This window comes from Phascolarctos cinereus, unplaced genomic scaffold (assembly GCF_003287225.1).
Source record: "Phascolarctos cinereus isolate Bilbo 61053 unplaced genomic scaffold, phaCin_HiC Scaffold_5;HRSCAF=322, whole genome shotgun sequence".
In the NCBI taxonomy this organism is placed as follows: domain Eukaryota; kingdom Metazoa; phylum Chordata; class Mammalia; order Diprotodontia; family Phascolarctidae; genus Phascolarctos; species Phascolarctos cinereus.
The window spans coordinates 320048131-320063990 of NW_027555958.1; the positions used below are offsets into that span (position 1 = coordinate 320048131).

Sequence of the window (15860 nt, forward strand, 5' to 3'; positions counted from 1 at the left end):
AGTTAGGATTGGAGGAGGGCATACCTTTGGGGTGGCAGAACAGAAATAGACATCAATATCTGGGATTATGTAATTTTTTTTTTGATTTTTAATTTTTTTGATTTCCAGATTCTCTCCCCAGCCATTGAGAAGGCAAGCAAAATGACACCCATCATACATGCAAAATGTATTTCTTTAATAACTATGTTCCCTCTCCCTTCTCCCCCTCTTGCCCCCAAAAAAGCAAGAAAACAAAGTAGGAAAATATCATGCTTCAGTCTGCACTCAGTTCATCAGCTTTCTGGAGGTGGATAGTATTTTTCATCATGAGTTCTTTGGAATTGTCATGGATCATCATATTGATCAGAATAGCTAAGTCTTTCACAATCATCCTTACAGTATTGTTGTTACTGTGTACAGTGTTCTACTGGTTTTGCTAACTTCACTTTGTGTCAGTTCATGTGAGTCTTCTGGGAATACTTTTAATAAGCAGTGTACAGAATGAGTTTGGCAGGCATGGGTACTCACTGTGGGAGATCAAAGAAGACTTTTCATGAATGGGGTTGTCTCTGAGGTTAGCTTTAAAGAAAGGGTAGAAATGCAGTAGAATGAATGAATGAAAAAGCATTTGTTAAGCACACGCTGTGTCCCAAGTACTAGGGATGCAAATAAAAAAGCAAGACAGAATCTGTTTCTGAGCTGGGAGTGGAGGGAGGATTTGTTTACAAATTAAGCTTCAAGTAAGAAGTTGGCCAGTAAGGTGGTGATATGAAACATTTTTGGAGTGACTAGAGAGTAGGTCTTGTGAGGTACTCAATCAGAGCAGCTTGGGCCCCAGGATGGGAGTTCCAGAACTGAAAAGGGAAGATGGACTTTGGCAAGGAAGGTATTATAGGAATAGGAAAGAGCAGTCCTCAGGGCTTATAGCAGGAAAGTATGGACATGCTTAAGGGAATTGTTTAATTCCATGGCCCTCAGGCATGTGGAGAAGCCTTTCCTGAGATCAGCCTCATAAGTCTGGATGATGACATCTGATTGCGGAGGACTTTGCCAGGCCAAAGCATATTGGATTTTTAATTTTAGATATTTACTGTTTAAAAGACCAATTAATTTAGCATTGTGAAGCACCCTGTGGTTCATTACTGTAGAATCTCTGAATTACCATCTTCTTCAATATGATAAGGAGGATAATTCTTCTAGAAGATTTTATTTCAACAACTACTGCCTCACTCTCATATGTCCGTCGGGCAGAGAGTTGTTCATTTTCAGCTAGCTTTATGTTACTCTACTCACTTCATGCTTGTCTTTTTTCCTCCTTTCCCCATGTTTATCATAAGGCCACAGGTTTAGCACTGGAGGTACCTCCTAGGGTTTGTCTCATCCAGCTGATGAGGAAGCAAGCAAAAGGAGGTGGGAATGATTTGCCCAGGGTCACTGACATAGTCGATGATTAAGGTGCTCAAAAGAGAAGGAATTGGTCCCCTCTCCTGATAGACTGTGAAAACACTTGGACAAGGCAAAAGCGCGGATACAGTTAGCTATTACAATGTGATTCATGAATGTAATGGAATACTATTATAAGAAATGAGGAAACAGATAATTTCAAAAAGGCATGATATTAACTGACTATATATGAAGAAGAAAAGACTATATGAACTAACAGTGAAATAAGCAGAATCAGAAGAACGGTTTATGCTGTAACATCAATATTATACAAACATAATTTTGAGGACTTTTATAAACTGATAAAGAATGAAATGAGCAGAACCAGGAGAACGATTTATACAGTAACAACACTGTAAAAACAGACAGTTTTGAAAGCTATGAAAACCATGACCAATACAATGAGAAGGACCAGTGGTGAAGTATCAATTAATTACTAACCATTATTAAGTACATGCTATGTACCAGGCACTGCTATATATGACAGAGGGGTGATGGTTATAGTGTGTAGACTGAGCCATAAATTTTTTGTGTGCAACCATTGAGGGAATTTGTTTTATGTGACTGCATATTTGTTACCAGAGGGTTGTGGGTTGTGTTTTTTGTTTTGTTTTGTTTTTTGTGGATCAGGAGGCAGGAGAGAGAAAGTAGATGTTTTGTTCATTTTTTAAAAAGTTGGAGGGTTCTACAGATGTGGGATGTTGCATGAACTTTCAGATGAGTCATTATGTTTTACTTTTACGTAATAATTTTGCTTTGATACAAGAGTCCTCTCATGAAGTGAGAGTAACCTGTTAATGTTTGAAATGTAAAAACAAAACACACCAATAAAACTTTTTTAAAAGTTGAAGTTTGAGTTGTGCAAATGCCCCTTTTGAAAATCAAACTATACGCAGCAGTTGTACGTCTGTTGTGCTACATATTTGCCCTGATACTTCTGTCTGTCTTTTTGTCATATTTCTTGGGGCTAAGGTATTGGGTGAGCCTGATGCTTCCATTTTTCATGAGTCATTATTAGTCCACATTTCCATTTTGGCTTTTGATTAAAAGTTATATTTGGGAGTTTGCTTTTGAAATCCATTTTTTGATGTTCATCAGTAATAATCTAGCTGACTCTAATGTTATTAAAAGCCTTTATCATGTATTTACTTCTGTTTCTGGTTTGTTGTACAGTCATTTTAGTCATGTCTTACTCTTCATGATCCCATTTGTGGTTTTCTTGGCAAAGATACTAGAATGGTTTGCTATTTCCTTCTCCAGCTCATTTTGCAGATGAGGAACTAAGGCAGATAGGGTTAAATGACTTGCTGAGGGTTACACAGCTGTGAAGTGTCTGAGGCCAGATTTGAACGCAGAGAGATGAGTCTTCCTGACTCCAGGCCCAGCTCTCTATCTACTGCACTACACCTCTGGTTAATTTTCTGAAATTCACCCATGTTAGGCCACAAAGACAGATTGCTCAGTTTTCTTTTTATATTTATGAGAATGACCTTTTAGAAATAACCAAACCAAACTGCCTTTTTTTTTTTTGGTCTAGGCAATGGGGTTAAGTGACTTGCCCAGGGTCACACAGCTAGTAAGTGTTGTATGTCTGAGGCTGAATTTGAACTCAGGTCCTCCTGAATCCAGGGCCGGTGCTCTATCCACTGTGCCACCTAGCTGCCCCTATTTACTCTTCTTTTTACCAGTGACTCTCACCAGGGTATATTTTAGTTGTGGAATCTCTGAAACAAAAGATATGGGCATTTTGGTTACTTTATTTCCAAAATTACTTTCAAAAATGATTGCACTAATTTACAGCTTTACCAACGATAGATTTATGTGTCAGTATTTCCAAAACTCCTCCAACACTGCCTATTCCCATCTTTTGTCATCTTTGCTGATTTTCTGGATTTCCCTTATTATTAGTGATTTGGACCATTCTTTTATGTGTTTGTTAAATGGCTTAACTTCTCTTAATGAAGTCTAGCCTGACATTAGGTTTTTTGGCTATCACAGTGCTACTGGCTTAAAATTGAGCTTGTGGTCCACTAAACATCCCAAGTTGTAGTTTGCTTGGTTTACTCTGTGGATATCCTATAAGTATGAGATGGTCTCAGCCTCATATTCTTTTCCCATCACAGTTATTTCTTAACCCCCCATCTACCAGAGAGCCTTCACTTGTTCTCTGCTACTTGTGCTCCATGTAAGAAGTAGGCTGAGTTGGCAGGGTATCAGGCTCTGGATCTTACCTCTCTGGGGTTCTCCCCTGATTCCTCACATATATAAGCCCTTTCTTTTCACTAGATGATTTCTCTCAACAATGGGCCAATCTCCTTGTTTTTCCTAGTGAGGAAGAGATCCCCAGTGAGGAGGAAGAGGCCATGGTGAGGGAGTATCAGCAGAGGAGAGGCCCTCCCAAGAGAAAGCTGGGGATGGATGACTATCCGGGCTTTATGGCAAAGCGCTTTGCTGATTTCACAGCCTACAGGAACCGTACACTTCAGAAATGGCATGACAAAACTAGATTGGCTTCTGGCAAGCTGGGGAAGGCAAGTATGTGTGTTGGGGAGGGTTGGTGCAGCATGTCTGTGCGTGTACCTGGGCACACAGCCCCTCAGGGTAGGGCAGGAATGGTTTTAGGAAACTGACGTTTTGGCTGTCTTGGATGGGAAAAAAAATCACATTATGATAGTAAACAAGAATTCTACGTGCCTTCCTTGCAGATGCAGGACATTGGGTTAGTTTCATGGTCCTTAGATCTCCTCCCTCCCCTTCAAGCCTTGTCACTTCATTTGCCCAGAGCTATAACCACCACAGGCACCAGACTTTTTTTCATTAGAAATAGTACATCTCTAGAAATCAAATTTGGTGAAAATGAAAAATACTATAGGAATGGTTGGTTCTTTATTATTAGAGGAACAAAAAGTTGTTTGCCTAAGAAAGGGTGTTGACCAGGCCATTAAAGAGCTTTGGGTCCTTCTGAGGTTGATTTTTAAAGAACCAGCTACCCCCAGATGTAGTTCTAAACAATAAGCACAGCTGCTTTTCCCTTTGCTGACATGAAAAGATAGAGAAGCCAGTACTGCTGCGTTTAACCCTTGGACTTCTGCATTGTTTGACGCTGGCTAATGTTTCCTTGCAGGGTTTTGGTGCCTTTGAGCACTCAGTCTTGACTCAGATTGACCATATTCTGATGGACAAAGAGAGATTGCTCCGAAGAACACAGACGAAGCGCTCCGTGTACCGTGTGCTTGGCAGAGCTGAGCCAGTAGCTGAGCTCGTTCCTGAGAATTTGCCAGGGCAGCTGGTAAGGGCTCTGTGATGGCGGCAGCTTATGGAGAGCAATATCTGTGTGGTTAATTAACTGAAAAGCCGAGCAGTTCTTGGGAATATCACTGTCCACAGAAAGTCAGCTTGTAAGAGAAGTATAGAGTGGAAAAACCAACTGAATGGATAATTGAGAAAGAGAAGAATACAGAGGATAGAAAAATTTGGCTTTTTTTAACATGGGTCATCTGAAATATGGGAACATTAAACCTCATGTGCTTTTAGTTTTGAGTTTTGTTTGAGGCCAGGAGATATGAAGCAATAGAAATCCAGGTTTTTGGTTGATCCTATAACATCACTTCTATAGAAATTTCTAATTTGGGACAGGTCAAGACTGTTGTCTGTGTCTCAAAGGCTTTTCCTGAACTTGTTTCCCAATCCACACTCTCTTGTGAACCAGGAAAATATTTAAATTCTATACCTTGGACTGTGCTACCACCATTCAGAGTATAGATGGGGCTCGCAGTGACTTGGGTGGTAAAGATGGAAGCAAGGGGGAAATAGACAAAGAAAGGGAAAGGAGCAGAAGGAAGTTGCAGAGAAGAGGATAGTGACTTAGTTTTTTAAGTTTAGAGATTTTAGAAAGTAAAGAGTATTGGCAGTGTGTTTTGTGAGCCACTGAGTATTTGCCTTGGACCATTGCCAGTGAAAAGCGAGTGTTCGGGAAGCTCTCTTAGTGAAAAGAGGCTGAAGTTGGGATCATTAAATATTTTTATCACATCCATTGAGCAAATCAAATAAGTAGATGTCTGCCCCCTTGTGAATTTACATTTTAAAAGAGAGAAAGTGTGAGAGAGAAAAAGAGAAAATTTGGGGCTGTAGATTGTCTTAATATAATGCTTTCATTGTATTCAGGAGTGATTCCATGTTCACAAAGTCCCCAGTTTACTTTGTTAAATTCATTATAGCATGTCTCTCCCTCTGGTACATTAAAAAATTTTTTATTGATTTATTTTGTTTTTATATCATTTAAGTTTCTCCTGTTTTTTTACATATTTTAAATTTCTTATCCCTGCCCCTATCCCAGAGAGCCATCCCGTATAGAATTTTTAATAGAAAAAAAAGAAAACAAAAAACAACCAGTACATTTTTTTAAAAAAACCCAAAATACATGCAATATTATTCCACATCCATAAACCTCCTACCTCTGCAAAGAGAGTAGGGGTAGAGGAGGGAGGTATCTTTTCATATTTTTCCCTTGGAGCTGTGTTTGTTTGTCATCATTTTGCAACATTCACTTTTGACTTTTTTTATATGTATGGTTGTTCTTTCCATTTACATGGTTATAGGCATTGTTGATATTATTTTCTTGACTCTGCTTACTTCACCTTGCATCATTTCATAGAAGTCTTTCCATGCTTCTTTGTAGTCATATTTATTTTTTTTACGTCATAGTAATATTCTTTTGCGTTCATGTACCACAATTTCCCCCACTTCTTTTTCAGAGAGTATCGTTGATTCTTTAAATATATATTTATATATGTCACTTCTCAATAACTACATCCCTCCTGCCTAATAGAACCCACCCTTATAACAAAAATAGTTAAGCAAAATATACACATTAGCCATGTCTGACGTCTTATGCCACATTCTGTATCCATAGTCAGTTGCTTCTCTGTCAAGGATCAAATGAAAAAATTTATGTAAAATGCTTTGCAAAATTAAAGGAGCCAGTTATGATAATGGTGATAGAAATATGTTTTGTCATCAGTCCTCTAGAGTTAAGATTGTATTAATCTGAATTCTGATGACTTTTAAAAGTGTTCCTGTACATTATTGTGGTCAGCATCAGTTCACACAAGTCTTACGAAGTTACTCTGCATTCCTTGTCTTTACCACTTAGATGGATTTGTAATCTCGTCAGCGTAGGTATTCCCTCTGTCCATACCTGCCTCTCTTTTACTCATATGTCCATAAGTTTGGCGTGGAAGTCTACTCGATATTCTAGGAACCTTCCTTGATTTCTCTTAACATTGTGAGAGAACTACTGGGCTGTTATCAGTTTTCCCTCACTTTCACCACAGGACCGAACTATCTTCTTTTTTGTTAATATTTTGATGACATCTTTTCCTGAAGTTCTTAATTCCTTGTTTGGTATGTGTTGCTTTCTGCTTGCAAACACCACTCATCTATCCTTTGACTTGTGGACGATAATATTTTTTGGAAACTATCATGCTTCATGACTCAGAGCCATATAGCAACACAGGAAGAATATCAGTATTAAAAAGGTGGGTCTTTGTTTCAAGGAGAAGTCTCTGGAAATCATTAAAAGAACTTTGCATTTTCCAAAAGGCAATACATCGCAATCTGCTGTTCATTTCTGGGTCCAATTCAATTTATTGTCTCTTTGTTCAAGATCAATATGTACTGATAGATGAACTTTAGAGATTATTTACCTAAATGCATATCTGGACACTAGGCATTTTTCATCCACTTGGTTTTTCCTGTGTGTTTGGTTATATCAAACTCTTTTCAGTGGTTATAGATCTTGTCTTGGAGGCTCTGCACTGTTCCTGGATCTGATACAAAGTCATTTCTTATAGTATTTGATTTCATTCACATTATTTTTCATCTCATTTTATTTTATTTGTTGTTTAACAAGCACTTATTTTCTCTTCTCACTCTTCCCAATTTAAAAGATAAAAAGAAAACAAAACCTTTGCAAACAAATATTCATAATCAAATAAAACAAATTCCCAAATTGTCCATGTCCCAAAATATTATCACAGTCATATTAACACAGATACACAGACATAGGTGGGGTTTGTGATCTTGATTGTTGAAGGAAATGCATTGATGTGATCTCAGATCTGTATTAATATGCCATAATTTGTACAGTCATTCCCCTATCAATGAGTGCCCACTTTTTTTTCCCTAATTTTTTGGGTGGTTGTTAAAAATCTTTCTATGAATATTGAGCCTTTCAGTCTTTGACCTTCTTGGGCTACATGACCAATAGTGAGTATTGCTCAAAGGATATTTTAGCCAGTCTTGAAGAATTTCAAATTGTTTTTCAGAGTAGTCGGACCAGTTCACAACTCCATGTATAGTGTCTGTTATCCCACAGCCATTCCAACATTGACTGTTTGCCAATTTGATGGGTACGTGATGACTCCTCAGAATTGTAAAAATCTTCTAATCAGATATCTTTGCTAAAATAAAATAAAATAAAAAAGACTTTTAGTCTGTCATTTAAGCTAAATGTAGAATGAACAAGCCCAAGAGCCATTCCCCAGTTGGTCAAAGGACTTTTAACAATTTTCAAAAAGAAGAAATTCAACCTATCAACAATCATAATGTGGGGGCTATATACCACTATTAATAAGAGAAATGCAGATTTAAAAATCTACACACACTCTTCCCCCTTCTGTTTGCTGATGCAGGAAATATTGCCTGAAGTCCCAGCCAATGCTCACCTGAAAGACTTGGATGAAGAGATCTTCGATGATGATGATTTTTATCACCAGGTATGTTTTTTAGACTCTTTCATTTCAGCATATGTTTTGGAGTTTTGAGAAAAGTACCAGTTTGTGTTTTGGACTGGCAGCCAGACCTTTGGGTTCAGGATTTTCATCCTGTGTGTGCTGACTTAGTTTCCCCTTTATGATAGGAAAACCAGTATGCCTGTCTCATTAGGATTTGTTTACTGTACAGCAAATTATACACATGGAACACTTTCAGCTCTGTGATGGAGGGAGAAGAAGATTGTTTTTTCCCAGCTACTTTGTGGTATTTTTTAGTTATTTGGTTTTGTGTTGTAGCACTGTTGTTAGAATGTAGAACATGGCCTGGCATTTTAACACTCCACTCTGAATATAATCCCAGCTCTGTTATAATATATTTAGATTCTCGTCTTAGATGCTTTTTCTTGTCTATTCTGATCAATTCAATGAGTCTTTATTGAATGTCTTCTATGTACCCACCATCATTGATTAGATTAGAAATGAAAACATCTAACTTCTAAAATTATCCTAGTAAAATGTGTGAAGGTGGAGAGTCTCTAGGTGTGTAAATGCCCTCATTTGCAGCCACATCTCACACCGTTTTCCTCTTGAACCCTGATTTCTGAAATTTGTATTCAATTCTGTGGTGTTATTGATGACTGTTGTATCAAGAGGTTTTTAATGTTCAAGCTGCTCTGCAGAAGTAAAGTTTATTTTCTATAATATTGGCTTTCTTTATGTGCCACGTTTCTTATTGAATGGGCTTTAGCATCTTCCCTGTTGTCTTCAGGTTGTACCTTTCGTAGTTCAAAGGATGATGAGTGCTATTCAGAATTGAGAAAGCTGATTTTTATCAAGGTTTTTTGCCCTTGTAGAATTCTGAGGTGGCTGAGGAGGTTTAGCCAAAAAAGCTTAAAACTGCTTGTTGCAGGTGTGACCAATGGCTACACTTATTAAAATACAGAGATTCCAAAAAGCATTTTCCCTAGAAAGTAAGTGAATATTGTAGAACCCAAAGAATAAACCAGTTCTATCAAGGGATTCTTCTGCCTTTGCCCTGCAGGGGGGAAAAATGAGAGTCCCCTGTTACTGTCTCATTCCATTTACGCCATAGCATTCTTTTATAAAATTGTAACTGTACGTGAATCTTAAGAGCAGTGGTGAGGGGGCTGGCTAAGAGGGATTGGTAAGTCCTCAGGTGTTCTCACTCGGAGTTGCTGATTCTTTTTTTCTTTTCCCTTTTTTTTTCTTCCCTGTATTCTCTTGTCAGCTGAATAGGGAACTCTCTTCTGTTCTGGAGTGTCTACAGAATAGCATGATCTGGGATATTAATGCTGGATAATTGTGTGAGATCACGAGAGACAATCAGAAATGTTCCAATCCCCATTAATTCAAGTGTGTATTGTTAGATAGAAAGTGCATCATAAATTAAACGGCTTAATAAAACAAACTGAAATTACTAGGGAGAAGACGCTTCCACAGGCAATCCTTAGGCTCTAACAATTTTTTTTTTTGGCCTGAAGAGACATTTAAAGAGAAATAGCATTAGTTGATTGTCCCTTCATCTTGACTAATAATTTTAAATTCGATAAATTCTGATTTCAGAGTTATGACGAGTCACATCTTAGCTTTTCCCCTTGCTGGTTAATTGGGGTGCTGGGGTTAATCTAAATTAAAACTTAAACTAATAGAGGTCAGTGAGGCAGCCGAAACACCTGAGTAAAACAAATGGGGCTGCCAGGCGCAACTTTATCTTGGCTGTTTCCCAAGAGGGAAGTGGCAGCAAATTGGAGTTGTTTCAGCCTTCTGTAAAGGTGAATGATGGGTGACACTTGTTAATGTACAGCATCTCCGGAAGCACTCCAGATTGCTTTGCTTCTCTACCAACTGCTGCCATCCGTGCACAGTCAGTAGGAACAGGACCAGTTGCCAACATCTGGCAGCACAGCAAGGAATGGGTGCAAGTCTTGAAACCCCGCAGACTCTAAATATGGTGCTTAGAACTGTGCAGGCTTTAATCACTTACCACTATTTGGCAGCAGGCTACGACAGCTTATCCTAGCCTCGTACATCACATGCCGACATCTGCTGAGCCGCAAGGCAGCTGCACATTCATTTTCCTTTCTTGCTTTTTTCTATTTGCCTCCTACTCCTCTCCTTTCCCCTTTCGCCCCCTCCCTTCAGCTTTGCTCCCCCTTCCCAAAATGCTTCTTGGGAGAGATGATCTGTAAAGATTACTGCTTCATTGTGTGCAAGTAATTGTGGGGATGCCAGGCTCTTGACAGACACAACGTAGCACCTGTTCTGCTGACCTGGTTAATTTTTTCTGTTGAGTGGGATTTGCCAGAGATTGGAGCTGAAGCCAATTCAATGATAAGGCTAAAGAAAATGGCTGTATGTTTTCTGTCACCTCCCAATTAAACTGGTTTCATAAAGTGCTTTCCTTTATTTGTCAGATTAGTAAGCCAGAGCGAAGTATTGCATTCAGAAGTGGTACAGTGTGTTACAATTGGCTTGTGAGGTTTCATTTTTGTTTTTTGTATGGTCACAATGAAGAGCTTGTGTAATACGCCTTACAAATTTACTTCTTTTATGACCAAACTTAAAGCCCAGACTTTTTGGATCCTTGTGTTTTTCAAGAAAGAGATAATAATTGTATTGAATTTTAATGTTCACTGTAAGGTTTCAGAGGCATACTTTGTTAATTCTGGTGTCATGAAATTGTGCAAATGTCCTAACAGCTCCACTGCCTGCTGAGGGACTTTAGTTACTGTGGTTTTAAACAACATCTTTTTTGTAAATCCCTGAAAAGTATTTCTTAAATTTGCCTTTAAGATATAAAGAGACTTCATGGTAACATAACGATACTCAGCTTTTAAACTAAGCTGAGTTTAATTTATGTAGAACCTATATAAGTTTTTACTTTAGATGAATAGCAGCTTACTAAGCTGATGTTAATGGATATTTTTAATTAAAAATTAGTTCCGTAGTTTTGTGTTGGCTAGTAGTTTGATATATACTTGATAATGGAGATTCGATAGAGGAAAATGAAATGTTCACTTACTGAAAGGGTCCTGTTGATCATACGCACTCCAAGAGGAATTATCTTACTTGGGGTTAGCCTGTTCCCTGAGAGCACTTAGACCTACCTACAAACAATCAAGAATTTTTGTGAACTTTGATAGGGAAGGAGGGAATATTCTGTTAATCCCTGTATACTCTCTCACAATTTTGTAACTGAACTTTCTTTAAATATAAATTGCTTTCTATCCATAAGACCTACATCACCATCTGTTTTCCTCTTATTATTTATTAGAGAATTTTCTGATTAAGACTTGCTTTTTTGCAAGTGATTTGCCAGAGCTTAGGACATTAAAGCTATACAAAGTATCTTCTTTTACTTCCATTCTTTTTCAGGAGTCTGTAAGAAAACTTAAGTTAGTTTGTTTACAGCTCATAGGAACCAGTTGAACTGAGGTGTATACAAATCAATGTTTGCATTTCTGAGGGCTCGTTAAGCTTTTGCATGTTGCTCCTGGCTCCGTTTAGTTTTTTTTACTGGCTATTCCCATCATTTTGTATTGAATGGGCAGTGTAGAGAAAAGCGTAATAGGTTTTGCTCTTCTGGTGCCCAGCTTGATGGGTTAAATTTCTCCTCTGATTTGCTGTCAGGACATGTCTATGATTGTCCTTGGTCACACGCTGGGTTTTTGTCTCCCAGGCATTTGATAATGCCATAAACAAGTAATTACTAATCCAGTGAACTATTAAGAGTCGATAATGTTGAGAAATAGAGAAGAGGCAAGCTTTCTGACAAGATGGTTTACTTTAATTAAATTGGTGAGTGATTAATATGGACAGTTGATTGGGTTGCTTTAATTGAATGCATTTAGATTTTTGTGTGAATAAGAGATGTTTTCAAGCCATTCCTAAGATTAATGGCAATATCGTTCTTATTGTTGTCATGTATCTTTCCTATGGTAAGTTGATAGTTAACAACATTATGAAGTTTGATTTGAATCCTCCTCTCCTTAATGAGGTGTTGGAAGAAGAGCAAATTTTTGTTGTTGAGAATATTTCATTTTTTTAAGGTTGTTTTCAAGTAATTCTGTCAATTGCTGGATCTAAGTAGTGTCTCTCAAAAGTTTATTGAAACCTATTATAAAAATAAAGACCTTTATAGTTATTTTTTAAAGTTGCCATATATAGCATATATACTTGAATGACTGAGATTGAGATTGAAAAGATAGCTAGGACCTGGACTAATAAGTTTTTGTTTTGATAGAATGGCCATATTAAAAAAAAAATCCTAAATAACCAAGCCAACCAACAATCACCCCCCCTTTCTCTGTCCCTCCCCCCGTACGTGTGTGTGTTGTGTGTGTGTGTGTGTGAGAGAGAGAGAGAGAGACCATAAGATTTTAGTAATAATAGTCATTTTACCAAAAAATTCTGCTTGAGATGTGTGTGGTTTTATTTTTAGTGCAATGTCTCCTTAAAAAATCTGTACAGAAAATTCTGCCATTTGTAGGTCTGTCAACTTTCAGATCCAGATGGTGCATCAGTATTGGCATTTGATCGATAGCCTGTGCTTACTGTAATGCAGTCTGCACAGGATGGAAGGCCCAAAGTCACACTTTAAATGCAAGGCCCGGAAACTTCATCAAATAGCAGCTGAGAGGGAAGGTACACATGAGTGGTCCCTCATTTCTTCCGGTGTTCTTGCTTTGAGAAGCATCAGAGCATGACTTCACTTAACTTTAAAAAAAAAAGGTCTAAAACAAAGGCAAAACTAAAACATAGGACACTTCATGGGATAAGCCAGCAAAGAGTTGACTGGAAGCTGTTGAGGAAACTTTTTCAAACAAATAGTATACAAGGAGTTTGCTAAGCAAATATGTGGCCAAAACAGCCTTGTTACTACTTAATAAGTTGTCAGCTGGTTACGTGTAAATTAAACAAGAATTTGATGCTCCTCAGGAATCATGGAACTCTACTAATTAACCATTAAATTAAGCATAGTGCCTTAGTATTAAATATTGTTCTTATAAGTTAGCTGTCATTTGAAAATAATGCCTAACAATGTAAGAGTTAGTTGAACGTTCTCTTCCTGGAGAGTTAGCTACCAAGGATCTAAGTGGTCTAGTGTTTGAATCCTATGTGAGAGCTTTCCTCAACAGTATGATGGAATCGGAAGGTTAGAGCATTCTCTGCACTTCTGTGATCTTGTTAGATCCCATTACATGTACAATACATCTTGCTTTGTAGCGTGACCTAGAGTTGTATCATTTAGTAAGTGTGCATCTGATTTTGCATAGTCTTCTGACACGTTTTCAAAAGAGGGAGGAGGATTGTCTCAATGACCTTATTAAAATTTGAGTGGAGAAAGTGAACGAAAAAGAGAAATTGCTTCTCTAATATTAAAACACAACCTAGTTGAGTTTTTAATAATGTCACACGTGCTCGTTAGCAGCAGAATACTTCTTTACAAACACCTGATAGATTTCCTAAAGGCATTTATCTCCCCATATTAACCAGAATAATCTTAGGAGTTCCTATCTGATAAAAGCCCAGAATGATGCAAGTTCCTTCCTCTTCAAAATTGTAAACCATAGAGAGAAGACAAATGTAGGTACTAGTTCCCAAAGCAAATTATTTCAGATGAGAAGGTTCTTTAGTTTTGTTCCAGTTTGTCTTCTACTTATAGGATATAACTTGAAGAATAAGTTGGAATAAGTTCTGGAATTCCTGCTTGTAGAACCTTATGGATTATGACTATGAATGATTTTTCTGTACATCTTTTAGAACATAAATGCAGCATTTTAGGCCCTTAAAAAGAGAAGTTAGCACAGAGTATCCTGAATGAGATAGTAAGCAGGGATCCTAAGCCATAATCACTTTCCCTATTACAGTAAGACCCACTGAGATCATTGCCCCTTTTTGCACAAGTGAGAAATAGTAGGGCTAGTGAACTCACCTAGACCTTTATATAGAGTTCATTTTAGAAGCACCTTTTGTCTGCTATTTATTTATTAGGAAGTGGGAAAGGAAGGAAATAGAACTCCGACTCAAATGGAAGAAAGGTTTTTAATGTTGAAATTGCTTAATTCTTACTCTGTCTTCACACGTCAGGGCTTAAAATGCTGATGGTGATTTACTTACACTTCCTAGTTAATAATTAGACATTGGGAGACACTATATATCACAGCTAACAAAATAGATGGGATCTGATGAGAAAGTTTTCTGTTTTGACTAATAAATTTTAGCCTCAGTGGCCAAGCTTAGTGAAATATTAGAGCTTTGGAAGTATTTTAGGACTTTATGCTGAGAAAACAGTGTTACTTTATTCAGTAAATGAATTTATCATTCATTTGGAATCACAAGCTTTAGATAGCTCTGGAGTATAGGCAGACTGCAACACTGTGAATCAGTAAGCGGAAAAACTAATCAAATCCTTAAAGACCAGAGGCAGTGAGGCAGAGATAGACAGACTTTTCCAGTGGTAGCCTCTAGCTATATCCCCTTTTATTTTAGTAACCAGCGGTAGGTAATTTATAACTTCACTATTAAGAGTTATACTAGTTATAAGATGTTTAGTAGCTTTTATTTGTGTATTCTGATTTCTCTGCTTGCATTTACCTTCCTGAAAATATTGTCTTTTCCCTTTCAATAGTTAGATGGCCTTCTCTAGTTACCATGTCATGAAGATTGTTTGTTATTTGACAGTACTAATGTAGTTTTTATCCACACTGAGGAACAAAGAATTGTCTGGCCCACAATCACCCAATGTAAAAATGTAGCAACTCCTAATTTGTATGTCTGGCCTCTTTTAAAATTAAGACTAGTTATTTCTCTAGGTCTGTTTGTACGCTAGCTATTGTAGGTACTTGTTATATTTCTAAGACCGAGCTAGAGCAAGCTAATGATTCTTTTGGTAGAAAGTCATGTCTGAGATCATAAGATCTGTATGAACCTTCAAAGCCTTAGTTTTCACTAACTTGATGCAGTCAGTCCACAAACCTACATGCCAGGTCCAGTGCTAGGTGCTAGAGATACAGATAGAAAGACTGAAACAGGCCCTCCTCTCAAGGAGATTACATTCTAATGGGAATGGGATTGGGGTGGGGGACAAAAGGTAAATATGTATAGAGGAGAGGAGTATATACAAGGTAGTTGAAGAAAGGGGGCACTAGCAGTTAGGGGATCAGGAAAGGATTCATGTAGAAGATGATGTCTGAGTCGTGTCCTAAAGGGAGAAGGGGCACTCTGAGGCAGAGATGAGGAGGGAGTGCAGTACAGGCATGGGGGATGGCCATTTTAGGAGTGTGAGGAACAGAATGAAAGCTGGTTTGACCAGGTCACAGAGCGCAGGACTGAGAATCATGTACAATATGGCTGGGAAGAGAGGTTCAGGTTGTAAAGAATTTTAAAAGCCAGATGGGGAGTTAGTTTGATCCCAGAGTAATAGGGAGCCCCCCAGAGTTTGATAGGGGAATAACACAGTCAGATCTGTGCTTAAGGGAAATAACTTTGGCAACAATGTGTAGGAAGGACTAGAGCAGAGAAAGTCAAAGAGACCGATTCATTAGGAGACCACTGAAGTAGTTGTGATGAAAGATAATAAGAACCTGGAGTGTCTCAGTGAATATAGAGAAGGGGTCAGATACCAAAGATGCTGTGGGGGTA

At 37.9% G+C, this 15860-nt stretch overlaps 1 protein-coding gene across 3 annotated transcripts in view; it reads left to right on the plus strand.

Annotated features, from left to right (window-relative positions):
• Positions 1 to 15860, plus strand: part of AATF (apoptosis antagonizing transcription factor) — a 123450-nt gene that overhangs the window by 37036 nt on the left and 70554 nt on the right. For all 3 annotated transcript variants that reach the window (XM_020991781.2, XM_020991783.2, XM_020991782.2), the window contains exons 6-8: positions 3752 to 3953; positions 4547 to 4711; positions 8115 to 8198. In XM_020991781.2, coding sequence (XP_020847440.1) covers positions 3752 to 3953; positions 4547 to 4711; positions 8115 to 8198 — 451 coding nt within the window. The remainder of the gene's footprint in view (positions 1 to 3751; positions 3954 to 4546; positions 4712 to 8114; positions 8199 to 15860) is intronic.